Raw genomic sequence first — 27,922 nt, 5'->3', positions numbered from 1 at the left:
GCTCTCGGTCCTTGTGATGAGGTCATAGCCCAGGCAGAACACACTGAACAGCACAGCGAGCCCCAGCACCCAAATCGCAATCTGCGCCACGTGAACAGACTCCTCTCGCCGGTCGCCAGCCCTGTCTATTATCACCCCTGGGGAGAGGACATAACAGCAGGCACCTACGATACCGTTCCCCACACATCTGGCACTACAGGAAAACATTAGCTCTCCACACCCTGAAATGCATCTTAGGGAAGTTCAAGACAGGAGTCTGAATGAAATTGATGTCTGACAGGTTTAGAACAGAACATCTCTGCTGACGTCACTCTGTGTTGGCTACAACACTTCAACTCCACAAAGTACAAAGACAGAAAACTGTTATAATGTGAGTGGAACAAAGGACAAACAGTGGTGTTGGAGATGACCTCATGAGGACAATAACAAGGACAGAGTGCTACAGGATAAGATTTTATTCATAGTCAGAGTACAGTTTCATTTTCAGCTTTCTTTAACAAAGCCTCTTCCCTCAAACATCTTTACAGCAATCAGCAAAAAACAACATAAATAAGAGCGCCATCACTGTGTGTGCGTTTTGGCTGTCTGAGTTCAGCAGATGGATGGTTCATCGACGGCGTCAGCTCCCTCTGTGACGGCCTTCACACACTTGGCCATGGTCTGAGACGCTCTGCTAATGGGATCTATGGGAGAGAGAGAGAATGTTACACACACAAGTGACGAAAGGATCCCACCAGTTATCCATGTGCATTCCACCCTCATCAGTCTGATAAACACATTCACAGCTGTGCTATGATACATTATACATACCCGTCATATAGAAGTCTTTAGCTGTCAGCTGAGGAGAGATGAGAGGATTTGCTAGAAGAGTCTGATTCACAGCCTGAGAGAGACAGAGAGAAATAAAGGACGGTTGAGTATGCTCTCAATTTCAGTGTCAAAGACCACAGTCTCCATTTATGATTTCATAACAGTTGATCGTAAAGACAATTCAGTTAAGGGGTGAAATGTTCAAGGTTATTTTCTGACCTGTGAGAGTTTGAGGTTAGGGGTAAAAGGTTAAGGGTTACCTGTGAGAGTTTGAGGTTAGGGGTAAAAGGTTAAGGGTTACCTGTGAGAGTTTGAGGTTAGGGGTAAAAGGTTAAGGGTTACCTGTGAGAGTTTGAGGTAAAAGGTTAAGGGTTACCTGTGAGAGTTGGTTGGCCTGTTTAAAGTAGTTGGCTTCCTCAACGTCGTCGTAGCGGACCAAGTTAGGAGAAACCTCGGCCAGCCGACCCCTCACCTCATCCACAGAGTCATAGGGCAGAGTCAGCCCTGCCAGCTGCAATACACACAGTTATATATACAACCACACACACACACAGCGTCTTCAAGAAATGTATATGGTATGTGTGTGTGTGTGTGTACCTCGGAGATGGCTCTGATGATCTTCCAGTCCTCCCTGGCCATGCCGGGCGCGGTGACGGCCACGCGTGTCTGTTGACTCCTCCCCTCTGTGTTGACATATGTTCCGTTCTTCTCCGTGTAGGCCGCGCCGGGCAGGATGACGTCAGCCATGGTGGCACCCACGTCTCCATGGTGACCTGGCAACGATACACACATGTACCATACATATGCTTTATATAGCATGACAATTTGTGTGTCATGGGAAGTGCACTGGGTGTTCTACCCTGATAAATGAACATGCTGTCCTGTGTGTGTGTGTGTGTGTGTGTGTGTGTGTGTGTGTGTGTGTGTGTGTGTGTGTGTGTGTATAGATAGATAGGTGTGTACCCTGGTAGATGATCATGCAGTCTTTAGGCAGGTCCTGTTTGGTGATGCATTCTCTGTCAGCTCCTAGCAGGAACAGAACCTTGGGCGGGGATTTACGGATAGACTCCACCCCCGCCTTGTAGCCCAAGTCCAGGGCTGCCACCTGACTGGCTACCCTGCAGATAGACACAAAGATGATTGGACACTAGTAGACACACACAGATGATTGGATGCTAGTAGGGATAGACTAAGTTGTTAGTTGTATGCTAAATGCTAGTAAAAGCTAGATGCTAAATGCTAATATTAGCTATATACTAAATGCTAGTAATAGCTGGATGCTAAATGCTACTAGAAGTTAGCCCAGAGACAGCTTTAGCATGCTAACCTGTGCAGCACGTTGAGGACCTTCCATCCCTCCTCCACTCCGCTGCTGGCCCGGGCATTCTGGGCGATGGTTTGCACAGAGCTCAAGATGGCTCCTCCATCCTCCCTCTGAAGAGAGGCACTGCCCACCACCACTACTGGCCGCTTGGCCTGCCCCAGCACCTGGAGGGGAGAGAGAGGGACCGGGGAAAGGTTAGAGCAGTGCTTAACCACAAACAGAGCTGGATCACGTCCAGTAGTACACACCATTATGGAAGGCAGGTGGAAATACATTGACTAGATTCTAGAACAGACTTCTCTGTCATGCAGAATGACCAATCATGTCAGGTCTATTCATGTCATTCCTATCTGTAACAATGTTGGTTGCAACATTTCTATCAACAACAATACAACCCCCGCTCCCGCCGACTGCCCCCCCCCCGCCAATCCCTTCCCGGTCTGTGGTGGCCGTGGTTACCTGGCAGAAGGGGTGTGTTCCGTTAGCGATGTCCTGCAGCACCTGAGTGGACTCTCCCAGGTGGTCGTAAGTGTAACTCAGATCCACACTGCTCCCCACCACAGACACCTTCAACTCATTATGCAACCAGCTGAGAGGGGAGGGGGAGATGATGAGGGAGGCTTCCTACTGCAAGTTGGTGTGTGTGTGTGTGTGTGTGTGAGTGCTGCAGACATCAATTAATGTGTGTGTTTGTATAGGTTGCACTTTTGGATACATCTGTTGAAGAAAGCGGGACCTCACAGCAAGGATTGGTGTGTGTGTGTGTAGCCCATGTTTAGGTGTGTGTGTGTTTGAGTGAGTTTAGATGTGTGTGTTTGTGTACCTCTTGCGGACGCGTGCATTGAAGAGTGGGGCCTCGTAGCGAGGGTTGGTTCCTATAAGTAGCAGCAGGTCAGCTTCTTCAATGCCACTGATCCGAGAGTTCAGCAGGTAGTTGGAACGCAGGTCAGAGCTACAAAACCACAAGACAACCTTTTACTAACCATGAGCCAACCTTTCACTAACATACCATTACTAACCATAATGCAACCTATTACTTACCATAATACAAACTATTATTAATGTACCATAACCAACCATAATCTAACCATGACACAACACTCACTCCCACTAACTCCTTCACCCAGCCAGCCCCAGCATCAGGGAAGACCCCCACCCTGACTCACCCAGCCACAGCATCAGGGAAGACCCCCACCCTGACTCACCCAGCCACAGCATCAGGGAAGACCCCCACCCTGACTCACCCAGCCCCAGCATCAGGGAAGACCCCCACCCTGACTCACACAGCCCCAGCATCAGGGAAGACCCCCACCCTGACTCACCCAGCATCAGGGAAGACCCCCACCCTGACTCACCCAGCATCAGGGAAGACCCCCACCCTGACTCACCCAGCATCAGGGAAGACCCCCACCCTGACTCACCCAGCCCCAGCATCAGGGAAGACCTCCTCAGTACAGAGGTTGTCACTGTTCAGTCTGTTGAGCAGGTCCTTCAGAGACACCAGAGCCTCTGCATCCACCATGCCTCCAGCTATGGCTGCCACGTCACTGCCCTGGGCTCCCTGCAACTATACACACACACACACATGATACCTAAACATACATACAGTGCATTTGGAAAGTATTCAGACCCCTTCATTTTGTTACATTACAGCCTTATTCTAAAATGGATTAAATTAATGTATTTCCTCAAGCTACACACAATACCCCATAATGACAAAGCGAAAACAGGTTTATAGAAATGTTATCAAATTTATTTTCAAAAACTAAAACAGAAACACCTTTACATAAGTATTCAGACCCTTTGCTATGAGACTCAAAGTTCAGGTGCATCCTGTTTCTATTGATCATCCTTAAGATGTTTCTACAACTTGATTGGAGTCCACCTGTTGTAAATTCAATTGATTGGACATGATTTGGAAAGGCACACACCTGTCTATATAAGGTCCCACAGTTGACAGTGCATGTCAGAGAAAAATCAAGCCATGAGGTTGAAGGAATTGTCCGTAGAGCTCCGAGACAGGATTGTGTCGAGGCACAGATCTGGGGAAGGGTACCAAAAAAAATCTGCAGCATTGAAGGTCCCCAAGAACACAGTGGCTTTCGTCATTATTAAATGGAAGAAGTTTAGAACCACCAAGACTCCTCCTAGATCTGGCTGCCCTCCCAAATTAAGCAATCGGGAGAGAAGGGCCTTAGTCAGGGAGGTGGCCAAGAACCCGATGGTCACTCTGACAGAGCTCCAGAGTTCCTCTGTGAGCGGGAGAAACTTCCAGAAGTACAACCATCGCTGCAGCACTCCACCAATCAGGCCTTTATGGTAGAGTACCCAGACGGAAGCCACTTCTCAGTAAAAGACACATGACCGCCCGCTTGGAGTTTGCCAAAAGGCACCTAAAGGACTCAGGTCTGATTCTCTGGTCTGATTAAACCAAGATTGAACTCTTTGGCCTGGATGGAGATGAACGGAGCAAAGTACAGAGAGATCTTTGATGAAAACCTGCTCCAGAGCGCTCAGGACCTCAGACTGGGGCGAAGGTTCACCTTCCAACAGGACAACAACCCTAAGCACACAGCCAAGACAACACAGGAGTGGCTTTGGGACAAGTCTCAATGTCCTTGTGTGGCCCAGCCAGAGCCTGGACTTGAACCCAATCGAACATCTCTGTAGAGACCTGAAAATAGCTGTGCAGCGACGCTCCCCATCCAACCTGACAAAGCTTGAGAGGATCTGCAGTGAAGAATGGGAGAAACTCCCCAAATACAAGTGTGCCAAGCTTGTAGCGTCATACCCAAGAAGAGAAGGCTGTAATCGCTGCCAAAGATGTTTCAACAAAGTACTGAGTAAAGGGTCTGAATACCTATGTAAATGCGATATGTTTGTTTTTAATACATTTGCAAACATTTCTAAAACCTGTTTTTGCTTTGTCATTATGGGGTATTGTGTGTAGATTGAGGGGGGAAAAAACGATTTAATCAACTTTAGAATAAGGCTGTAACGTAACAAAATGTGGGAAAAGTCAAGGGTTCTGAATGCTTTTGGAATTAACTTTTAATACAGACACCACTTCAGATCTTCCTACAGACAGGCAGAAAACAACGTCATTGCCTAGTGTCCAACATGTCTGTTGAATGACAGACACATCAGTGACAGACACTACACAGAGACTTACTGCTCCGGCCACACGTGTGAGTACGTCTTCCCAGGATGTGGGGACCAGCTGTCCTGACGCGTCCTTCACCATAGGCTGGGTCAGCCTCTGGCGCTTCAGACCGTCATACGCAAACCTACACACACACACACACACACACACACACACACACACACACACACACACACACACACACACGTTATATACATATATTGATTGAAGTCCCAGCTGTTAGCAGGGTGATAGACAGGTACAGGTTCTGTGTCTCACCTGGTCTTGTCTGAGATCCACTCCTCGTTGATGTCTTCGTGCAGGCGGGGCAGAACCCTCATCACCTCTCCACCACGCGTACTCACAATGATGTTACTGCCTACTGCATCCAGCACATCTATAGACTCAGTCTTCCTGCAAACACACAGCAAGGTTACACACACAACAATGGCACTGCCTACACCTCTATCATGTCTATATACTAGATCTAGAGTGTAGATCCATCTTCCTTTTTACAAACACACACTTGATATATTAACACACACACACACACACACACACACACTACCTGGTCTCCCAGGGTCGTGAGGTGAATGCGTATGGTTTGGAAGTGAGGGCTCCTACGGGACAGATGTCGATGACGTTTCCTGACATCTCCGACATGAACATCTTCTCCACGTACGTCCCCACCTGCATGTTGTTCCCTCTGCCTGTGGTACCCAGGTCCTCTACACCTGCAATCTCACTGGCAAAACTGGCATATGGAGAAAAAAACAACAATCAAATCAACTGGTCAATACCACCCCATGGCCTGCAATCTCACAGGCAAAACTGGCATTTCGGCACAAAGGCCTAGCATTAGAATGTATACAGAGTGGAGATAGGAATACGGTGGCTGAGAAGGACACTCAGAGCAGAGAGAGAGAGGAATACAGTGGCTGACAAGGACATACTGGGGCTTCCAAGTGGCACAGCGGTCTTAGGCACTGCGTCTCAGTGCAAGAGGCGTCACTACAGTCCCTGGTTCAAATCCAGGCTGTATCACACCCAGCTGTGATTGGGAGTCCCATAGGGCGGCGCACAATTGGCCCAGCGCCGTCCTGGTTTGGCCGGGGTAAGCAGTCATTGTAAATAATAATTTTTTTCTGGAGCATCAGCATTTGTGGGTTTGATAACAGGCTCAAAATGGCCAGAAACAAAGACCTTTCTTCTGAAACTCGGCAGTCTATTCTTGTTCTGAGAAATGAAGGCTATTCCATGTGAGAAATTGGCCTGTAATCGAACCCACAAATGCTGATGCTCCAGATACTCAACTAGTCTAAAGAAGGCCAGTTTTATTGCATCCTTAATCAGAACAAGTTTTCAGCTGTGCTAACGTAATTGAAAAAGGGTTTTCTAATGATCAATTAGCCTTTTAAAATGATAAACTTGGATTAGCTAACTTGGATTAGCTAACACAACGTGCCATTGGAATTATCTACATAGGTTGGTTGCCTATGTAGATAATCCATTTAAAAAAAATTTATCTGGCGTTTCCAGCTTCAACAGTCATTTACAACATTAACAATGTCTACACTGTATCAATATTGTTATTTTAATGGACCAAAAAAAAAAGCTTTTCTTTCAAAAACAAGGACATTTCTCAGTGACCCAAAACTTTTGAATCACTACTGTACATTTCTCTGGATAAGAGCATCTGCTAAATTACTCAAATGTAAATGCTCAATATACAGCATCATCTACATCAGGGGTGTCAAACTCATTCCACGGAGGGCCTAGTGTCTGCAGGTTTTTGGTTTTTCCTTTCAATAAAGCCCTAGACAACCAGGTGTGGGGAGTTCCTAACTAATTAGTGATGTTAATTCATCAATCAAGTATAAGGGAGGAGCGAAAACCCGCAGACACTCGGCCCCCCCCGTGGAATGAGTTTGACACCTGTGATCTACATCATACTATTTGACACCGATATATGTATATATATTTTTTAAACAAGCGAAGGGAGTGAGAGAGAGTGAGGAGTACAGTGGCTGAGAAGGACAAACAAAGAGGAGAAAGACTAGTACGGTGGCTGAGAGGGACAAACTGAGTATAGTACTCACCGGATGCAGCGTGTGCACTGGATGCAGCGGGTCATGATTGTTTTGATGAGTGGTCCAATGTTCTTATCCTCCACAGCCCGCTTGTCCTCAGAGAAACGACTGCGGTCTGAACCAAACTGCATGGACTGGTCCTGAGACACAAACCAAACCCAAAAACACAACAGTCAGTGTGTGTGTGTGTGCATTTACACACCCAGAGTGTGTGTGTTTACCTGAAGGTCACACTCTCCTCCCTGGTCACAGATGGGGCAGTCCAGAGGGTGGTTAGCCAGCAGGAACTCCATCACTCCCTCTCTGGCCTTGCGGGTCTTCTCTGAGTTGGTCAGGATGTTCCAGCCTTTCATCACTGGCATGGCGCACGCGGCCGCCAACTTTGGGGCTTTCTCAATCTCCACCAGACACATTCTGCAGTTCCCAGCCACGGACAGGCGCTCGTGGTAGCAGAACCGAGGAATCTGCACCCCCATCTTCTCACAGACCTAAACACACACAGATACAACGAGTCAGTCACGATAAAACACACAGCCACAATTTGTCAACAGGCCTAGTGTTTAACACTACAGGGTGATTGGGGTCAAGGTGAGGTCAAAGTTCAAAGGTTACCTGCAGCACGGTGGTTCCAGGCAGCACCTCCACTGGTTTCCCATCAACAAACACCTCTACCATGTTACTGGCAGCTCTCGCTGAGGTACGCACTGCAAACACAGATACAGATTACACTTCAAAGCAACCAGAAACCCTAGAGAGAAATTGTGAGTGTTCTCTTCAAAACACATGAATGTATCCAAGTAGCTTGAGGGTGCACACACGATCTTTACCATTGTTGGAGGGGGCCAGGCTGCCCTTGGCTGCCCCTGCTAGCGCGCGGCTAACGGATGGCAAACGCAACATGACGCTAGAAAGAGAGAGCGCAGAAGTCAAACATCTCTAACTGGCTACTGTGGCTATAGCTAATACTTCTAGCTATCTTACCTAAGAGTAATTCACTGTGTGGGTTACATATGTCATAACAAATGACATTAGTTGGATGAATTATGATCATATATGTGCACCACTACCGGTGATCTATGGCAAACGGCAAATGCGTAACGAGCTGTAAACTCATGATGTTACAAAATCGTCGGACACCCTTGCTAGAAATTGTCACCTTGCTAGAAGTTGTCACACACAATCAACATAAGAGTGAATCCATGTCCACGGCAGTTAAGTTACATCTAACGGGCTCCCCTATCTCTAATGTTAGCCCTGGTACAGCTGTTGACGTTTTCTCCCCACTCGAGTTGGTGTGGAATGCTTTCTAGGTTAGCAAGTTAAAGCGTTCAATGTTAGCTAACTACAAGTCAAGGACACGGGACATCGCACTGATTTTACAGCGGCAAGCTGTTACTAAATCCAAAGATTGTAAACTATACAATCGGCATAGTCACATAGGAATGAAGTATTGTAATTTTATTCTTACCTTGTCGCTATTTGGCCTTCTTGACCAGAACAGCGATTTATGTATGCACTAGCTAGCAATCCTACTGCGAATCTCCGTCACAACAACGAAAATGAACGATTCACCACGATATATTAAAGGAAGAAATAGCTCATTTTGCCCATACTTCTTAATTTAATATTCAGTTACATGTATTTACATAATAATAAAACATATGCATATGTTCAAAACTATTATAACCATAAAGATATTTAACGTTTTCGAGTTATAATGTGCCCTTTCACCCCGTAAAACGTTAGTACTTCCGGTTGAAATGCTTTCCTAAATGTTCGTGATTTGTGTGCTTTTACTGTTTAAATAACCACTATGATGTTTAATATATATATATTGAAATACATTAACAAGCCATATTTTTATTTGTATTATATTATAACAGTATTGTTACGAGAGCAATGAATGCTGATTGTATGCTGCATTTTGTGAGACTTTTGTATAAACGTGAAACTATCAAAATAATAATAGAATCTCAAATTTTATAGCTGCAGTTTGGTGAAAGTGACATTATTTTTAGAATGGAAGAAAATAACATTAGAAGGAGAGGACAAGGAGGTGGAGTCACACGGTTCGCGCCGTCACTGGTATAAAATCCTCCTCGTGTTTCTTTTCGTTCCTTCGCTCTTCCTGCACTGCACGTCTTGTCTCGTCTCAGAAGCATCTTGAACAATGGGCTTTGGCGATCTGAAAACCCCTGGCGGCCTCAAGGTCCTCAACGACTTTTTAGCCGACAAGAGCTACATCGAGGGGTTGGTAGGCATTTCTACCCATTTTTGTTGTATGTATCGACCAAGCTAGCCAGGAAATCGACAATGGCGTCGCAGTTGACAAGTTCGTTATGTTAGCGACCTTCTCGCTAACGTTAGCGATTTAAATTTCGTGCGAAGTATTTTACGGATATGATTGTGAATTCATAGTTATTTTACTCTTGTCGTCCTAAAGTAGACGCCAAACCCGATACTAGGTAATGTGTTAACGTCACGGAAGAGCATTTAACTACTAACTTAGTTTGAATGACGTGGACGGCTGCACATGAAGGCGTTAGATTGGAGGGGAAGTCGAATTTTGGTTATTAGGTTCTCGGTACCGAGATTAAAATGCACTGATGGCTCGGCTGGTAGGTTACATTTATCATTCCGGTGCTGTCTTATCTTATCAAACCTAGTTGTCACCTGATTTTAACTGCAAACCCTGGAGTGCAGCTTGGTGTACAATGTGAAATTGTATGGTATTTAAGTAAAATGGCTAGGTAGCTCGTGAAGTTTAGGGTGACGTGTTTGGTTGAATTGGATGGTCCAGAATGGTCAGTTAGTATTCTGCAACTTGTGTGATGGTTGTCAAGTATGATATGAAATCACGGGAATCTGCGCTACATTACTTTTATATCTGCAATGTGCTGTAGGCACAGATCTAGTAGCAAATTGTCTTCATTCTATGCTGACTTCTAACTTTCCTCCCTGTGCAGGTGGGTGCCCTCCCAGGCCGACGTGGCTGTGTTCGATGCAATCTCCTCAGCCCCCTCAACAGTCCTGTGCCATGCTCTTCGCTGGTACAACCACATCAAGTCATTCCAGAACCAGAAGGGCAGGTGAGTTGTGCACTATAATTGCCAGTTCATCAAATTACTAGTTACCATTTGCTACTGATCTAGGATTTGCGTGATGATTTCACACCATCTTTCGCCTGATTGCCTGATGCACCACCTTTAGTACTGATGAATCTGGATCATAGATGAAAATAAGATGGGTGAATACATGAATTGGGACATCTGTCTAACTTTGTCCTCTACTTCTGTCTTCCCATTTTCTTGTCTCCCTCCCCTCATTGCAGTCTGCCAGGAGTAAAGAAGCCCCTGGGCCAGTATGGTCCTGCTGGGGTGGAGGACAAGACAGCTGCTGACTCAAAGGATGATGATGATGATGACATGGACCTGTTTGGCTCTGATGAAGAGGTGACTGCATCCTGTTTTGAATTCAATTAAACTTCATTAATCCTCAGCGGGTGAGCTGTTTCAAATTATGTGCAATGTCACACGCAGAGCTATCCATGTTGGCCCCAAATGTTCTAAGACAATGACTCTCTTATATGGAGTCTTCAGTGAGCTGACATAAAAAATGAAGATGGGGCAATGTATTTGTAGAATTTAACATGGCTGGCTGTTGGAAATCCATCTCAAGCATAGTTGGCTGACCTCTGTAAATCTATAGCGCTGTCCCTGGGAGCTATGACTGGGTTATATGATCATCCAACCCACCTTTCGGCTGATCTAGTGATGTACCACCTTTTTAGTTTGAGTACCCCAGTGTCTCCCCTACTGTTGAGTCGTGGCTGATCAGCTGACCCCACTAACCTTTGACTTCTCACCCCTGCAGGAGGACGCAGAGGCAGAAAAGCTGAAGGAGGAGAGGATCGCAGCGTACGCTGCCAAGAAGTCAAAGAGTACGTCATGCACGGCTAACCTTAAACACCTTGTGCAATGTAGACTAGAAAAGTCACATGTGCACTTCCTGCGACGCTGTGAAGGACCGAACGTTGCCCACATGCACAAAGCTGGCTATTCTATGATGATCCTAACACCATCTTTCGGCTGATTCGTGATGGACACCTTTTTATGATCTGAGTACTACCAGACAATAAGGTCATTGCTTGCTTGTTTGGTTGTTTTGAGGGGTTGACACTCACGGTCAGTTTGTCTGTTCTTTCTGTGTGCACATCTCTCCACCACAGAGCCCACACTCATCGCCAAGTCATCGATCCTGCTTGACGTGAAACCGTGGGATGATGAGACGGACATGGCCAAGCTGGAGGAGTGTGTTCGCAGCATCTCAATGGCCGGCCTGCTTTGGGGACAGTGTAAGTACAGGAAGAGTGCACTACAGAGGTGGCTGGTGAAAGGATGACAGCATTGTAAAGACTGGAATGGAACTGCTATGGTTTCGGTCTAGCCATTCACTGGAAACAACCTGAGGACAGTGCAACAGTTACCAGTGCTATTATTGACTGCTGCAGGTTAAGTTACAATACTGCTGGTTCAGTGCTGATTTGTTCCCCCTGCACACAGATGTGTTTCCCTACTATCCTGGTCTGTCTGCACTCCACGGAGGGCAGGGACACTTGGTCTCAAACACTTTTCTGTAGATCTTGCTCAATCTGTCATGAACTCTGCTCTTTGATTGGGTGCCGTGGCTAGAATGTCTCCACCAAAACTCATGACATCTGTTCCTTTCTTCCCCTTCAGCCAAGCTGGTACCAGTGGGCTATGGCATCAAGAAGCTGCAGATCGGGTGTGTGGTAGAGGACGACAAGGTGGGAACAGATCAGCTGGAGGAACAGATTACAGCCTTCGAGGACTATGTCCAGTCTATGGATGTGGCTGCCTTCAACAAGATCTAAAACTCAAACACTTACCAACAAAGACACTGAGCACTTTGGGGCTGCAATAAAGAGCACTTCAGATGGAATATGTTTGTTAGTTACATGTTCTGATAAGTGGTTCTGCCTGGTTCATGTAGCTTTTGAGGAAAGACTTGAGTGTTTGCAATTCACTAGCTGAGTTTTCCCAATCTCTGAGGGTCCTAAAGGTGCAATATGCTGAAATCACTGCCATTTCCTGGTTGTTAAAACAGGTTATGTAGAGAATCATAGTACCATCTAAACTGCTGAAATGTATTCAATAAACACAATTGTATTTTCAGCAGTTTAATGGTAATGACCGCATAAATGATTTGTTGGGAATCTATTTAGAGGTGTAATTTGTTTTTGGGATAAACACCAAATGAACTGTGGTAAACACAGGCTTAAGTCTTGTGTTCTGAGTAGCATCAGTAAACATTACGTAATGAGCACAAGGGTGAAGGTAACCGGCTGCTATCTCAGACAAAAGTATACGATCTGAGACTTACCTCGGACCTTATGTTCAACTATTCAAAAAGATTTGTGATTTCTTCGGGATACCTGGACGACCCCGAATTAACTCGTTTCGGGCGAGCAGTCTAGTGACAGATTTAAATCAAATTTTATTTGTCACACGGTTAGCAAATGTTAATGCGAAATGCCGTAATAACCAACAAGTAATCTAACAATGCCACAACTACTACCTTATACACTCAAGTGTAAAGGGATAAAGAATATGTACATAAAGATTTATACAAATTCTATGTGCATTTGGTCGGGTCTTCAGAAAACTTACATGGCTGCTTTAAAGCTGTCATTCTGAAATGTTTGACCATAGAGATGAAGGGCATAGCTCAGATTCAAATTAAAATACGTTTTACCCTTAAATTCAATATAACCTTGGGAGACGACAATTGTCGTTAGACATGTTTCACATAAAGGCAACCTGGGGACCCGAGGTAAGCGAGACTCGGCAGTGTAACTTCCCTTTGAATGATGTTGCCACAGCATAGTTCAATGGCTGTACCAAAGCTGGTGGATGAAGATCTTACTCAAGCCGTTAACATTGACGAAAAATGGCCACAGTTCCGGGGGGGGGGGCGCGCCTATAGACACGAGTGCGACATCTGTGTGGTCTGCTTAGTTCATTGACTAACGTTAAATGAACCAACACATATTTGCGAGATGGATGTCTTGCTTCCTCTTCCGTAATCTCTGGTACCGGTAGGAATTCGTGTCCGCCAAGCCGGGTAAACGTCACTTCTCCGAGAAGAGCAAAATACGGATGCCGAACAGAACCGAATGGAATAACAAAACAGGTGAAAAGGCGGGAAGGCATGTTTGTGTCGATATGGAAACTAAACTCGTTAAAATTTACAACGGGTCTCTACTGTATTATATTTCTCTAGCATGTTTTTAGTCCCGGAATCCCCGTGCAAGCATGGTTAGTTAACGTCAGTGAGGCTGCTACTACTAGCTAGCTAGCATAACGAAATCAGCTATTTTCCGACTGTTTTAAAACTACGTTACTTGCTAGATACCTAAAGCTATGTTGTGTTTATTAATTATGCATATCAGTAGTGTTGCAGATTGCAGTCATCCAGCTAGCTCCTTGCTGTAGAAGCGAAATTGTGATTTATTTTGAGAAAGCTAATCGAGGACAGAGCAGAAGGCCAAGTTGGCTTTCTGTGCCTAGCGTGCCCTCGTTCCAACCAATCACGGCGTAGCTTGCTGTCTAGCCACTTAACCTTTGCGCGATCTGCAGATTTCCAAAGGAACGCCACGCGCCGTGGAATAAATAGCCTACATGCAAGATATAGGCCTACTGAGATCTCAGTAGGCCTAAGCAATAACATTGGAATTGTAAACTAGCCAGATAACTTTTGTTGTATCCTTATGGCAATGCTGGAAAAGCAAATAACCTCTGAAATGCCGCATCTTTTAATTGCCATGTGTCACTACTTCAGTAGTTGGTCCAGAATCAGGTTGCCCTTGGAGATGGGAGACTGATCTGACATAATGTGATTGGCCAGCCTGAGACTGAAGCGTCCCTGACTCCTCCCCCAGCGAGTGAGTTCGTTTCTGGTGTTTTGGATATGATTTATTTCACAAGCCACACAACTTTTATGTACAGGATACACATTTATATTTTAGTCTCTGTTTGTGTTTTCAGATGTAGAACACCAAATGCCTGCTGACGAGCAGTCTGGCCCCTCTGCTCAAGGTAAGAGGACAGAAAGTACTACTAGCCTACTCAAATCAAATTTTATTTGTCACATACATGTGTTTAGCAGATGTTATTGCGGTTGTAGCGAAATGCTTGTGAGCGTGCATGCAAGTTTGTATTGTCTGAGCGTAAACGGCGTCAGTGTGCAAGATTAGCATATAGCGCTGCCTCTATGAACTTGCCTCTGACTGGGTTTGAGCCAGGGTCCTCTAACACACGTGACCGCCCGCTTGACAACGTATAGAAAAGGATCCAATTCGATAGCACCATTTGCGATATTTCAAGCTAGCTGTGGAGTGAACGTCCTTATCTCTGATACATGAAGTTATGTTCTGTCTGTCTGACAGATGCAGAGCAGGGTCAGACAGATCCACAGAAGGAGATGGACACTGTTCGCAGGTGAGTCAACAAACACCCACAGGGGCTATTTGTCATGATCGTGTTTTGGTTGTGTCCACATCAGTTGTGTTGTGTTACATGTTGTGTTCTCTGTCTTCTCAAGGGGGGAGAGGGAGGAGGAGCAGCCCGGGCCATCCAGAGTTCCTCCCCCCAGACAGGGCTACTGCAGCTGCTGCCAGATACTCTACAACAACGTGGAGCAGCACATCCTAAGCCCCAGACACAGGGAGGTGGTTCATAGTACTCACACCTACGTCCCCTCTGGAAGCCTGATGGAGAGATTCCTATCAGACGTAATCCAGCATCACCCGCACCTCTACAACGACCCTCGGTAACGCACTCACACAATCCGTTAACATCACCCTCAACTCTCTATCCCTGTCAGTATGATTTCTGTCAGCCCTAGTCTCTTTCCTCTGATTTACCTTTCTGTGTGTCTTAAGCCCCACCCACGCTGACCTGCCATCTCCGAGCAGCCCGCTGGTTCCCAGGGAGGAGCTATTGGATCTCTGCGCCAGCGACGATGACGGGGCGTCGTTCGGAACCCGAGAGCACATGCCCAGCTCTGACGACTCTTCCTGTCAGCTTGTTTACATACAGGAAGCGGATGTTGCCTCAGAAACAAGGACCAGCCAACCAGAAGAAGGTAGAGGGGGAAAGGCGGAGTCAGAGAGGTTAACCCCAATTGCTCCAGACCAGGATATAAGACCAAGTTCTGGGGAAGGGACTCACTCACACACACCTTCCCCTGACTACTTACCAACACACCCCACAAGACCTTGTAGCCAGAAGCAAACCCCTCCTCCGGTACACCGGAAAGCACACAGGAAGACCAACCGGCGGAGAGAGAGAGGGAGCAACTCCTCCTCTTCCTCCATCCATCCTCCCCGCTCCCCCGCCTCTGCTACCCCAACAGACCAGAGAACCCAGGAAACACCAGAGAACCAGCCTCCCTACAAGCCGAGGGACCGGACCACAGACCCCAAGCCCCGGACGGTAAACACTGGCTGGGCCGCGTGGGCGGGGGTGCCCCCCTGGAGGCGGAGGGAGACCCAGAAGGAGCTGGCGTTCTCCGGTGACCACTCCGACCCTGAGGGGGACACAATAGAGGAGGTGATCCAGACACACTGCTACGGCCGCAGTCCCACACAACACCACCAGAGGGACCACAACATATGGACAGGGGGGGAGAGAGGGGAGGCAAGGGGGGATACGGACAGCTTCCACCTTAGCCTCCCTGGCTCACTGGGAGTGAGTTCGGGGTCGGAGGACTGGGATAGCCCTGTGCAGGTGGCTATCGGGAGGGGGCAGGAGCGGAGGAAGGACATCCCTGTGGTAGTGGGCTTAAGGCAGGGTGGAGGGGAGCGGGAGGGCAGGGCCCTGGCCTGTCTCATGGAGGTACAGGTGAACATGGAGGACCAGATGTACACCAGCCAGCTGGATTCTGCCCTCAACCCTGAGACTAGGACAGCGGGGGAGACAGAGGGAGAAATGGAACGAACAGTGGAGGAGATTCTCCCTGCACTCCCCCACATCCCCGTGTCCTTCCTGGGGAAGACGTGGACCCAGGTGCTGCTGGAGGACGAGCAGAAGGTGGAGAACATGGTCCGAGAGTTCCGACAAGGAAGGTTCCTCTGCTACTTCAAAAGCGAATCCCTCGCCAGGTACGCACAGACCAGATTTTGACCTGACTCATCAGGAGTATTTCTACATCATTGAAATCCACCAAACGGCTACTTTTCTCTCTCCTCATGTTCATATTTCTGATGATGTCATTCACAGGCACGGGAAGTGGAGCAGCAGAGATATGGGGCGTGGCCAGAAGGAGGGGATGGAAGACGGGGGGTGGGTTCCCCTTGGTGACCATGACAATGAAGATGACAACCCAGAATGCCACATGAGGGGGAGGGAGGTGCTTAGGCGGAGGAAAGTTAGTAGGAGTTATCGCCTGGCGTCCAGGTGTCAGGTGGTCAAAGTGAGTCACGGGACACAGACTACAGCAGCCATCATCCCCACTATCCGACAGAGAACACTGGACCAGACAGGCACATCCCCGGACATCCTAACGCTGCCCTGTCAGGACCCCGGTGTTGACCAGGAGAAGACCCCAGAGATGAAGACAAGGCTGTGCTCTCTCCGCCTGCCTGTCTCCTACTCCCGCATCATGACCCCCCTGCAGCCCCAAACCACTCTGATCTATGTCCTCTCCTCCCCCGAAACCCCTCCCTTTGACCCCAAGCCCCGCCTCAGACCCATCGCCAGGGGCAACCGCGGCAGGAAAAGGTCATGTGACGGGTGTGAAGGCAACGTGGGGGCCAAGGTCAAATACAAAAGGGTTCCTTTGAGGTACTATGACCCTGCCACCCACCGCATTCTAAAGACCCCCCCCAAGGGCTTGAACCTCACCCCCTCCTCCTCTGGCCTCCCCAGACCCCCCCAGTCCCACGTGGTCAGACAACTGTTCAGGAGCCTGAGTCCAGACATCAATTCAGAGAGACAGGGGGGAGAGGGAGGGAGAGATGGGTCGGGGGGTAGGAGGAGGGGTCGCAGCGGGGACAGTGTGGCGTCAGGGTCACTCTTAGAGGCAGGGGGGTCATTTGGGGCTGGAACGTCGGGAACGTCGGAGGCAGGGTCATCTGTGACTACGCCCTTCAGCCGCTCCTCTCTGTCCAATAGCAGCCGATTTCTACTGAGCACGCTCTCTCCCGACACAAACTCTAACCCAGAAGTGGCCCGGCAGCGGAGGCGGAGAGGAGGAGGACGGGAACGGAAGTTAAAGACGGACCGACCTCTAACCCCTGAGAAAGACCCCTCTTCTCCGTACAGGCCTTGGACAAGAGGGGGTAGGGGAGAACGGCAACCAGCAAGACGCAGCTCAAAAAGGGGGCGACCACCTCAAATCAGCCCTCCACCTAAACCTCCACCACCCCAGGACCTCTCTCCCACAGTCGACCCCAGGAAAGGGCCCTCGCGACGGGTTGCAGAGAGTAAGAAACTCCCAAGGCCCAGAAGCCCAGCCAGGGGGGTCACTTCGACCCCTCTGAAACAGGCCATCAGAACACCAAGCCGCCGGTCGTCCCCCCGACAAACCCCTGCTCCACTGCCCACCCGGACACTGAGGAGGAGAGTGAGGAGATGACGGGATGCATCTCAACAGTCTACAGCGGCTTCCTTTCCTTGTCTCCTTTCCTCCAGCCGCACTGACATGAAATAAGATGGCCGTGTTTAGCAGGGTGAATGTTCATAATGTAGCAGATACAAATGTCACTACTTCACATGATAAGAGCTATGTCTGCGCCACTTCATTACAATTCTACCTGAAACGTTGACTGTTTCCACATTGCTTTCTCCGGTCCTGCTTTCAGTGCAGATGAAGGAGAGGAGACAAGGAGCATCTATTGAGATGTACCCTGGCTCTCTGAAGAGATGGGGTGAGAAAGAATGTAGAGAAGTGGAGGAGAGATTGCCTCTTCCTCTCCTCTGCTTCCCATCCTTCTCTCATACGGTCATGTTTTGCACAGAAACCAGCAGCAGAATAGTTAGCAGGATGTTTTTCAAGCTGTCTGTATTGACATGGTGGTTGTTGGGTTCTCAGTTTTATTTTTTACAATCAGGATATTTTTTTACGTTTATAAGGACTTTGTCAAAAGCTTGTTTATTTAATAAATAATGCACATGAATTAAATTATTTTGTCATAGGTTTCTCTAATGAAAGAGCAGAATCATTTCAGTACAACTGTACTTCATACAAATATCACTTTCATACACAGGAAAGTATGGAATTTACACAATAACTCACATCATCAGGCGTCAAAGTCTAGAGAAGCCTTCTGGATACATGCTCTGGCCTGTGGTTGTGTAGGAGGATGGGGCATGAAGTGTGTGCGTTTGGGACGGAGTGTGTGTTCACTGCATAGACGAGATGACACACAGAATCCCCCACTTCCTCTGCAGCCTCCAACAACTCCAACTCCCGTCTGCAGTCTGGAGAAACATACTCATACCTTAATACACACACACACAACTACACACCTTCACACCACTACATACACATAAGTGTAGTAGTGTGTAGAACTAGAGAGCTCATCCGTAAACTCACCTATATGTGTGTGAGTGTGTAGCGACAGCTCACTTATTAGTTGTTGAACCAGCTCACACAGTCGCTCCTCCTCCACTAAACTACACATCCCAGAATACTCCTCTTCAGAGACACTCTGGTCTTTCATTGGCCCAGTGACCTGTCCATCACAGGGCTGTGGGTTAGAGGTAATTCTCCCATGCATTGTGGGAGTGTGAGTCTCTGTGACTGAGTCAGTCTCAGTCTGCTCCTCCTCTTCATCATCATCACCTCTCTGTTCTTCTGTCTTCATCTCATTCCTCTGCATCTTTGCTGTGCAACATTCTTCCTCCTCTTCCCTCGCCTTCTCTTCCCTCTCCTCCTCCTCTTCTCTTTCTCTGGATCCAGAGGAAGATGCAGAGCTCTGGGACTCTACAGGACAGGCTATGTCTCTCTCTGGCCTGTATTTAGCATGTGGGATGACATTAGCATGAGGCATGACGTCAGCATGTGTCCCTGACATGCTAAGAGCCTGTTGAAAGGAAGAGGGAAGAAATTTTAACACAGCGAGTCAGGCCTGTAGTCTGAGGTGTGTGTGTGTGTGTGTGCGCACATGCATGCACGTGTGTGTGTGTCTACCTGTGAGCATATCCTGCAACCTGAGTGTGTGTGTGCATGCATACACATATGCGTGTCTACCTGTGAGATCATATCCTGCAGTCTGAGGTTGTGTGTGTGTGTGTGTGTGTTTTTGTGTGTGTGTGTGTGTGTGTGTGTCTACCTGTGAGATCATGTCCTGCAGTCTGAGGTTGTGTGTGTGTGTGTGTGTGTGTGTGTGTGTGTGTGTGTGTGTGTGTGTGTGTGTGTGTGTGTCTACCTGTGAGATCATGTCCTGCAGTCTGAGGTTGTGTTGTCTCAGAGTTTCCATGTTGGCCTCCATCTCAGAGCAGCGGTCCTCCAGAGAGCCCTGCTCCGACTGAACCGTTACCCTCCACACCTGCAGCTCCTTCTCCAGCAGCCTGGACACACACACACACACACACACACACACACACACACACACACACACACACACACACACACACACACACACACACACACACACACACACACACACACACACACACACACACACACACACACACACACACACACACACACACACACACACACACACACACACACACACACACAGTGTAATGAGCATCACCCAGACTATAGGTTAGGTGCTAGGTTAGGAGGTTAGAGTGCTACAGTGATTGAGGCTCACCGTTTGTCCCTCTGCAGGTCCCTGATGTCCTTAATGAGGACAGAGTCTCTCCTCTGGGGACAGAAACAACAGACATGAATCAATAGAGGATCTAGTGGAGCGCATCAATAATCTTCTGAAGATTCATTTAGCATAAATCTGAACCGTACTAAAAATCCACTGGGCTGAGAGGTGAGGTGTGAAGGGAGATGGGTAGAGGTGAAAGGTCACCTGTGGCTGTGCTTCCTCCTGCTCTTCCTCAGTTTGCAGGGCTTTAGATGCCTTCCTGGTCCTAACAGCTGGGGGTGTGGCCAGCAATTGGGGAGGATTAGTGGGAGGGGCTCTGTCGTCAGGCGGTGTGTCCTCAGCGGCAGACTGAGGTGAAGGGTCAGGTGTAGTGAAGCTGTTAACACAGAAAATACAATGGAAACATGTATTACTCTTTTTTTAAACTAAAACAAACATTTTTCTTCTCTTTTGGTGTACACACAGGTCCATCTCTGATTGGTCTACCTCGTCTGCGGCTCCCCTCGTGACTCCGCCCCGATTAGGCCCCTTCTCCTCTCTGCCTCCCTGTGTGTGTATCGCCGTGGTAACAAGGCGTGGCGGGCGCTGTATGCTAATGAGGCTAGGGACTCTTTCCAGGATGGCTGGAGACGAAACACAACCATCAATCACAAGTGTATGTGTGTGTGCGTGTGCGTGTGTGTGTGTGTGTGTGTGTGTGTCTACCTGAGTGCAGTGCTCCAGCACTGGGTGGGAGCTCTTGTGTTTTTTTGTGTGTCTCTCTGTCAGAAAGCAGGTTTGGCACAGATGAAGGTTCACACACTTCATACAGCGATACCTACAACACAGAGAGAGAGTCTGAGACACACACACACACACACACACACACACACTTCATACAGCGATACCTACAACACAGAGAGAGAGTCTGAGACACACACACACACACACACACTTCATACAGCGATACCTACAACACAGAGAGAGAGTCTGAGACACACAGACACACACACTTCATACAGCGATACCTACAACACAGAGAGAGAGTCTGAGACACACACACACACACACACACACACTTCATACAGCGATACCTACAACACAGAGAGAGTCTGAGACACACACACGCACACATTACACAGACACACACACACTTCATACAGCGATACCTACAACACAGAGAGAGACTTTGAGACACACAGACACACACACGCACACATTACACAGACACACACACACACACACACACACATCATGCAGAAAAATATGGAGCACAGACACCCACCTAAGTCCAGTGATGGGGTAGGCCTTGCAGGTGTGGCAGCGTACGGAGTGTGTGACGTTCTCGCTGACTGACAGGCGGTACAGGGTGGGGAGCCACAGCAACAGACAGGGCTCACACTGCAGCCATGAGAGGACATGCTCCTCACAAACACACGCACTCACCACCTACCCACACACAGACACCTTCAGCATCTATCTAACTGCTGATTATTTACATAAACGCTCATCATCTACATGTGATTACAGTTGTAAATGAGTACTATCAAAACTAATGGAAAAAGAAAAGAAGAATGTATTCTCCTAACCCTGTTCTCCTGACCCTAACCCTATTCTCCTGACCCTAACCCTATTCTCCTGACCCTAACCCTATTCTCCTGACCCTAACCCTATTCTCCTGACCCTAACCCTATTCTCCTGACCCTAACCCTATTCTCCTGACCCTAACCCTATTCTCATGACCCTAACCCTATTCTCCTGACCCTAACCCTATTCTCCTGACCCTAACCCTATTCTCCTGACCCTAACCCTGTTCTCCTGACCCTAACCCTATTCTCCTAACCCTGACCCTGTTCTCCTGACCCTGACCCTGTTCTCCTAACGCTAACCCTGTTCTCCTAACCCTGTTCTCCTGTCCCTGTTCTCCTAATCCTAACCCTGTTCTCATGACCCTGTTCTCCTGACCCTGTTCTCCTGACCCTGTTCTCCTGTCCCTGTTCTCCTAACCCCATGACCAACCCTCCTAACCCCAGGACCAACCCTCCCTAACTCCTCCTAACCCCATGACCAACCCCCCCTAACTCCTCCTAACCCCATGACCAACCCTCCCTAACTCCTCCTAACCCCATGACCAACCCCCCCCTAACTCCTCCTAACCCCATGACCAACCCTCCCTAACTCCTCCTAACCCCATAACCAACCCTCCTAACCCCATAACCAACCCCTCCTAACCCCATGACCAACCCCCCTAACCCCATGACCAACCCCCCTAACCCCATGACCAACCCCCCCTAACTCCTCCTAACCTCATGACCACCCCCCCTAAGTCCTCCTAACCCCATGACCAACCCCCCTAACCCCATGACCAACCCCCCCTAACTCCTCCTAACCCCATGGCCAACCCCCCTAACCCCATGACCAACCCCCCCTAACTCCTCCTAACCCCATGGCCAACCCCCCTAACCCCATGACCAACCCCCCTAACCCCATGACCAACCCCCCCTAACTCATCCTAACCTCATGACCACCCCCCCCCCCCTAACTCCTCCTAACCCCAGGACCAACCCTCCCTAACTCCTCCTAACCTCATGACCACCCCCCCTAACTCCTCCTAACCCCATGACCAACCCTCCCTAACTCCTCCTAACCTCATGACCAACCCCCCCTAACTCCTCCTAACCCCATGACCAACCCCCGCTAACTCCTCCTAACCCCATGACCAACCCTCCCTAACCCCATGACCAACCCCCCCTAACTCCTCCTAACCCCATGACCAACCCTCCTAACCCCAGGACCAACCCTCCCTAACTCCTCCTAACCTCATGACCACCCCCCCTAAGTCCTCCTAACCCCATGACCAACCCCCCTAACCCCATGACCAACCCCCCTAACTCATCCTAACCTCATGACCACCCCCCCTAAGTCCTCCTAACCCCATGACCAACCCCCCCTAACCCCATGACCAACCCCCCTAAGTCCTCCTAACCCCATGACCAACCCTCCCTAACTCCTCCTAACCCCATAACCAACCCCTCCTAACCCCATGACCAACCCCCCCTAACCCCATAACCAACCCCTCCTAACCCCATGACCAACCCCTCCTAACCCCATGACCAACCCCCCTAAGTCCTCCTAACCTCATGACCACCCCCTCTAAGTCCTCCTAACCCCATGACCAACCCCTCCTAACCAACCCCCCCTAACCCCTCCGAACCCCTCCTAACCCCATGACCAACCCCTCCTAACCCCATAACCAACCCCCCCTAACCCCATGACCAACCCCCCTAACCCCATAACCAACCCCCCCTAACCCCATAACCAACCCCCCCTAACCCCATAACCAACCCCTCCTAACCCCATGACCAACCCCTCCTAACCCCATGACCAACCCCCCCCTAACCCCATAACCAACCCCTCCTAACCCCATGACCAACCCCCTCCTAACCCCATGACCAACCCCCCCTAACCCCCCCTAAGTTTCTTATCAATACACATTAAGTCATAAATCATTCTTTTGGACAGGGGATAGTACTCATTTGCTACTGACGATCACACACACTTACCCCACTGAAGCAGGAACGAACGGCTGTCTCAGCTGAGCCAAACACATGGTTCTCCTGCACTACAGCCGGCACCTACAGACACACACACACACACATAGGCTAGACATCTAGTCAAATGGCTACCCAGAATATTTGCAGTACCCCCCCTTCTTTACACCACTGCTACTCTCTGTTGTCATCTATGCATAGTCACTTTAATAACTCTACCTACATGTCCATACTACCTCAACTAACCGGTGCCCCCGCACATTGACTCTGTATCGGTACCCCCCTGTATATAGTCTCGCTATTGTTATTTTACTGCTGCTCTTTAATTACTTATTCTTATCCGTATTTTTGGGAAAATACATTGTTGGTAAGGCGCTCGTAAGTAAGCATTTCACCGTAAGGTGTAAGTATTTGACGCATGTGACTAATAAAATTTGATTTGATAATCATGTGAGGTAGTACTCAGATGTGTGTGTGTGTCTAACCTGGCTGAGGTCTTGCAGTACGACTCTGAGACCACTCCTGCTCACCGTACCGCTCTCTCTCCCACTGCACCTCTCTGCCAGACGAACCAGAGCTGCAACACACACAGGGAATGAACAGTGTATAGTGTATATCATGTGTGTCTGTGTGTGTGTGTGTGTTACTTACCCTTGTGTTTGGCTGAGAGTGTGTCTGCTGAGAGAGAGATGAGAGCGGCTTCAACTGACCTGCGACAGACAGCGCCAGTCTGTCCCCTGGGAAAGACATACACACTTTAGTTTACAGACGTAGTGTGTGTTTGAACAGTAGTGTGTTTGAACAGTTGTGTGTCCTCACCGGTCAAACAATCTGTACAGCAGTCTGCAAGTCTGTTCTGGCGCCTCTGCCGACACCTGCCCAGGTACTTCCTGTGACACGCTTTGGAACATCCTGCTTGTGCACTGTCTCACTTCCTGTTCACTAAGCCCCGCCCCAGTGTCCCGGGCTCCGCCCAGAGAGCACAGGGCTGGGATGAGCTCCCGCAGTGTCACAACATGCACTGTAACACACATTCAGAGCATTACAAACGTACACTGTAACAGATTACACACACCTAAAAAGCCTTTCATTTAAACACACACACTCACTATGGCAGAGTTTCTGTAAGGAGCGGAGCTTCATTGCAGTGCGGTACACAGCAGGACGCACTTCATTCAACCCCTCTGAAAAGAAGACACACAAAATGAGGTTTGGAACACAGGTAACACTCAGAATAATGAGGTAGAACACATAATATAGAAATGGAACATTAGAACATTAGAACATAGAGCATGGACCACAGAACTAGAACATATATGTAGATATCGTAATGCATGGCTAGGGCACAATGCACAACAAGAGAATAAACAGAATCGAATAGAGTCCTTTACTGAACGTGACCCTCTGACCTCTAACATAGAATTTACTCACCAATGCTATCCATATCCATAAGGGTATCACGCTTGCGCCTGAGTAAAGATTGATGAAGGTCATTTACACACATAACATTACAAGGTCTAAGCCTTATCTCTTATCTAAAATACAGACTGACGCATGATTGGACAAATAAGGTGTCAGATTGGAATATCTGGGACTAGATTTGTTGTTAGCCAACCGAATGAATTGATCGGAGAGGAAAGAAGAGAGACATGTATGCAGGAGGTCGTAGGAGGAACCATGGAACAAGAACGGGAATATTAGGACAGGGACACAGACACTTGGATTTCTGAGGAGGAATGGAGGTGGAAAGAGAGGAAGAAGATGTTGAAGAGAATGAGGAAAGCAGAGGTTGGATTTGAATGAGTTCTGGAGGGGAAATGGAAGTGAATGAGGGCGAGTTAAGTGAGATGGAAGGTGTGGTGAAGAGCTTGGAACCTGAGCTTGGCATCGTTGGTCATGGTAAAGAAGAATCTGTTTAAGTAGGAGTGAGAAAGTGGACCTTTGTTTTTTGGCGGATCCATTTGTGGTTTCAGGGTGAGTGAGAAAGGAGTTGGGTGCAGTTGAATCAGTACACATTAAGTCATAGGTCATAAATCCTTCTTTTGGACAGGGGATAGTACTAATTTGCAACTGATGATCACACACACACTTACCCCACTGAAGCAGGAACACAATTTTGGCCAAGACCTGTTTCTTGCTTTGCTCTTAGGAACAGGTCACCATTGAAAGGAGGGATTTCTGGCTTAGCGTTAAGTGTGGAGGTGGAGCAATTGAAGTTGAAGATTCCTGGTGTTTGTGATGCGAACCGTTTGGTGTGACGCAGGCCTGGTGGGGAGCGTGGTGAAACAGAGGAGTCACTGTCAGTCCTTCTGAGTTGAGTCAGTGTCTTTACCCGACAAAGTCATGTTAGGATACATCAGTTATTACGTTAGAATTTACAATTGGCTCATTCATCCCCCTCCTCTCCCCTGTAACTATTCCCCAGGTCGTTGCTGCAAATGAGAACGTGTTCTCAGTCAACTTACCTGGTAAAATAACGGTAAAATAAAAATAAAAAGATCCTTTGTGCCAAATCCACTGCAGTGTTTCAGGTGCCACGCTTGTGGTCATGTCACAGCAGAGTGTAGGAGGGAGATTCCAAGACGTGGGTAGTGTGCAGGAGGGCATGGGACAGAGGACTGTGAAGTTTTAGTGGATAAAGTTGTGTGTGTCAATTGTAGGGGTGCCCATGTTCCTGGGGATCGGAAGTGTCCGGTGCGAAAGAGGCAGGTTGAGGTGGCTAGAGTCAGAGTAGTGCAGAAGGTGTCATATGCTGAGGCAGTGAAGAAAGTCGAGGGAGATGGGTCAAGGGTGAGGGATCCTGAGAGGATCCCAGTGAGTCGTAGATTTGTGCCAGCACCGAAGGATAGGCCAACGAGTGATTCATGGTTCAGTAAGGTTGGCTTCTTAGTTTTCATAGCAATGGTTATCAACTGTATTGCAGAAATGGAACGTAAATCACAGAAAATAGGTGTTGTGGTGGCAGCTGCAGAGAAGTATTTGGGTATATGAGATTTGACTTCAGAAGAGTTACAGGGCGTGTTGAGTGATGGTGTCCAGTCCTCCCAGGCAGTAGGCATGGTGCAGGAGCAGGTAGGGTCAAAGTAGTGGAATAGGGTAGTGGGTTTTTAATGAGTGTAGGTGGTTGCTGCCGAGAAGTACCTGGGTGTACGAGATTTTACTGCAGAAAAGTTATACGATGTTTTGATATTTTATTTGTATGAAATATTGGTATATAGGCGAAGGGATGGTTGGTGGTGATTTTTGGAAAAATGTTACCCCTTTTTATTTTTGTATCACTAATGTAACGTGATATAACACACACTACCGCACAGTAGGAGGCGGCAGGCACCAAATAAAATGTGCGAACGCCATGATACCAAAGAAGAAGAACACGATCTGCACCCGCCCACCGCCCGGGATATGTTGAAGCCGCTAGTAGCACTAAAGAGGACCTTTTTCTTTGTTCATTGAGAGCGCGGGAAAAAGCAGAAGACAAGAAGCGGTACATAACTATTTGCTTACGGTTAAATCTTAACTATGATAACCCTTACCTAACCCTACCTGAACCATTTTCAACGGGGGGTAGGGACGTCCCAAGGATTCCGGATAGCACGATCAATTTCCTTACCGTTATTTACCAGGACTTTTAGCTAGCTAACGTTACGTATTAGATATTGTGAAAATGTTTGGTATTAAAATAATGGGTATGTGGTGCGGGATAATGCTTTAGAAATATGACTCCAGGTAAAATGGTTAAAGTGTCTGCTGCAAGATGAAGCATTTTAGCGCCTTCTCTCCTGCTCCGTTCCACGTCGTATATTTTGAATTGTACGGTGCTGTGCGCAGTGCGGCACAATTTGTTTTTCAGCCAAACGGGCGACCCCCTTCGGATGAATATTCTGTAGCTAAAACTCTAGAATTAATATGTAGTTATGGATGCACGGACTGACATCAGTATGATAGTTATATGACATCAATATCATAGTTTGAAACATTTTGAAGCTATAGATTGTTTACAAACATTTCAGCAAAACGATCTTATAGTTTGGTTTAAAAGTGACATAACTAATAATGTACAAAATATCATGACTTACTTTGTTGAAAAAAAAACATACAAAACGTTGAAACGAACCGGTATTATCTGCTTGTTAAAGAGACCATCCTTCTGCTAGTTTTGTGTGGGTGAATACT

The 27,922-nt window shown here is 47.9% G+C and overlaps 4 protein-coding genes across 10 annotated transcripts; 2 read left to right on the top strand and 2 right to left on the bottom strand.

The window, feature by feature from the left end:
- Positions 1 to 440: 440 nt before the first annotated feature.
- LOC129849631 (NADH-ubiquinone oxidoreductase 75 kDa subunit, mitochondrial-like) lies at positions 441 to 8,944 on the bottom strand. The gene is made up of 17 exons (XM_055916460.1): positions 8,835 to 8,944; positions 8,194 to 8,270; positions 7,979 to 8,070; positions 7,588 to 7,854; positions 7,376 to 7,506; positions 5,845 to 6,030; positions 5,556 to 5,690; positions 5,307 to 5,421; positions 3,556 to 3,701; positions 2,958 to 3,086; positions 2,594 to 2,723; positions 2,138 to 2,298; positions 1,774 to 1,928; positions 1,408 to 1,583; positions 1,187 to 1,321; positions 811 to 883; positions 441 to 683 (listed from the first exon to the last, which is right to left on the bottom strand). The coding sequence occupies exons 2-17, from the start codon at positions 8,264 to 8,266 to the stop codon at positions 592 to 594; spliced, it is 2,196 nt and encodes a 731-aa protein (XP_055772435.1). The 5' UTR covers positions 8,267 to 8,270; positions 8,835 to 8,944; the 3' UTR covers positions 441 to 591.
- Positions 8,945 to 9,473: 529 nt separating this feature from the next.
- LOC129849632 (elongation factor 1-beta-like) lies at positions 9,474 to 12,328 on the top strand. The gene is made up of 6 exons (XM_055916461.1): positions 9,474 to 9,616; positions 10,333 to 10,455; positions 10,698 to 10,818; positions 11,240 to 11,306; positions 11,595 to 11,720; positions 12,106 to 12,328. The coding sequence occupies exons 1-6, from the start codon at positions 9,537 to 9,539 to the stop codon at positions 12,258 to 12,260; spliced, it is 672 nt and encodes a 223-aa protein (XP_055772436.1). The 5' UTR covers positions 9,474 to 9,536; the 3' UTR covers positions 12,261 to 12,328.
- Positions 12,329 to 12,425: 97 nt separating this feature from the next.
- LOC129849629 (uncharacterized) lies at positions 12,426 to 18,571 on the top strand. Of its 4 annotated transcripts, none has more exons than XM_055916455.1 (7): positions 12,426 to 13,579; positions 14,231 to 14,330; positions 14,434 to 14,484; positions 14,835 to 14,886; positions 14,990 to 15,217; positions 15,330 to 16,550; positions 16,669 to 18,571. In XM_055916455.1, the coding sequence occupies exons 3-7, from the start codon at positions 14,448 to 14,450 to the stop codon at positions 18,023 to 18,025; spliced, it is 2,895 nt and encodes a 964-aa protein (XP_055772430.1). In that variant the 5' UTR covers positions 12,426 to 13,579; positions 14,231 to 14,330; positions 14,434 to 14,447; the 3' UTR covers positions 18,026 to 18,571. The 4 variants fall into 4 exon arrangements, with proteins under 4 accessions (XP_055772430.1, XP_055772427.1, XP_055772429.1 ...); XM_055916452.1 differs by having other exon boundaries at positions 14,228 to 14,330; XM_055916454.1 differs by having other exon boundaries at positions 14,228 to 14,330; positions 14,415 to 14,484.
- Positions 18,523 to 27,916, bottom strand: LOC129849630 (dystrotelin-like). Of its 4 annotated transcripts, none has more exons than XM_055916456.1 (16): positions 26,215 to 27,916; positions 25,843 to 26,014; positions 25,181 to 25,218; positions 24,859 to 24,933; positions 24,569 to 24,770; positions 24,401 to 24,486; positions 24,235 to 24,326; positions 23,762 to 23,833; positions 21,484 to 21,647; positions 20,925 to 21,036; positions 20,706 to 20,842; positions 20,424 to 20,595; positions 20,214 to 20,266; positions 19,821 to 19,962; positions 18,986 to 19,475; positions 18,523 to 18,870 (listed from the first exon to the last, which is right to left on the bottom strand). In XM_055916456.1, the coding sequence occupies exons 1-16, from the start codon at positions 26,354 to 26,356 to the stop codon at positions 18,704 to 18,706; spliced, it is 2,316 nt and encodes a 771-aa protein (XP_055772431.1). In that variant the 5' UTR covers positions 26,357 to 27,916; the 3' UTR covers positions 18,523 to 18,703. The 4 variants fall into 4 exon arrangements, with proteins under 4 accessions (XP_055772431.1, XP_055772432.1, XP_055772433.1 ...); XM_055916457.1 differs by having other exon boundaries at positions 27,826 to 27,916; XM_055916458.1 differs by lacking the exons at positions 25,181 to 25,218; positions 25,843 to 26,014 and having other exon boundaries at positions 27,826 to 27,916.
- Positions 27,917 to 27,922: the final 6 nt, after the last annotated feature.

Source organism: Salvelinus fontinalis, unplaced genomic scaffold, assembly GCF_029448725.1.
Source record: "Salvelinus fontinalis isolate EN_2023a unplaced genomic scaffold, ASM2944872v1 scaffold_1591, whole genome shotgun sequence".
NCBI classification, from domain to species: Eukaryota; Metazoa; Chordata; class Actinopteri; order Salmoniformes; family Salmonidae; genus Salvelinus; species Salvelinus fontinalis.
The sequence above is the reverse complement of the archived record's forward strand: the minus strand, read 5'-3'. Positions and strand labels throughout refer to the sequence as shown.

Coding starts and splice junctions, on each gene's coding strand:
- LOC129849630 (XM_055916456.1), bottom strand. CDS start 26,356: ATGCCCTCCTGCACACTACCCACGTCTTGGAATCTCCCTCCTACACTC. Junction 24,771..24,858: donor CTTACAGAAACTCTGCCATA/GTGAGTGTGTGT, acceptor TGTGTGTTACAG/TGCATGTTGTGACACTGCGG. Junction 20,843..20,924: donor TGCTGGAGCACTGCACTCAG/GTAGACACACAC, acceptor TTTCGTCTCCAG/CCATCCTGGAAAGAGTCCCT.
- LOC129849631 (XM_055916460.1), bottom strand. CDS start 8,266: ATGTTGCGTTTGCCATCCGTTAGCCGCGCGCTAGCAGGGGCAGCCAAG. Junction 7,507..7,587: donor GAGGAGAGTGTGACCTTCAG/GTAAACACACAC, acceptor TTTGTGTCTCAG/GACCAGTCCATGCAGTTTGG. Junction 3,087..3,555: donor TTCCCTGATGCTGGGGCTGG/GTGAGTCAGGGT, acceptor GTGGTTTTGTAG/CTCTGACCTGCGTTCCAACT.
- LOC129849629 (XM_055916451.1), top strand. CDS start 13,546: ATGCCGAACAGAACCGAATGGAATAACAAAACAG. Junction 13,580..14,433: donor CGAATGGAATAACAAAACAG/GTGAAAAGGCGG, acceptor TTGTGTTTTCAG/ATGTAGAACACCAAATGCCT. Junction 14,887..14,989: donor GAGATGGACACTGTTCGCAG/GTGAGTCAACAA, acceptor TGTCTTCTCAAG/GGGGGAGAGGGAGGAGGAGC.
- LOC129849632 (XM_055916461.1), top strand. CDS start 9,537: ATGGGCTTTGGCGATCTGAAAACCCCTGGCGGCCTCAAGGTCCTCAAC. Junction 10,456..10,697: donor TTCCAGAACCAGAAGGGCAG/GTGAGTTGTGCA, acceptor CCCTCATTGCAG/TCTGCCAGGAGTAAAGAAGC. Junction 11,721..12,105: donor CGGCCTGCTTTGGGGACAGT/GTAAGTACAGGA, acceptor CTTCCCCTTCAG/CCAAGCTGGTACCAGTGGGC.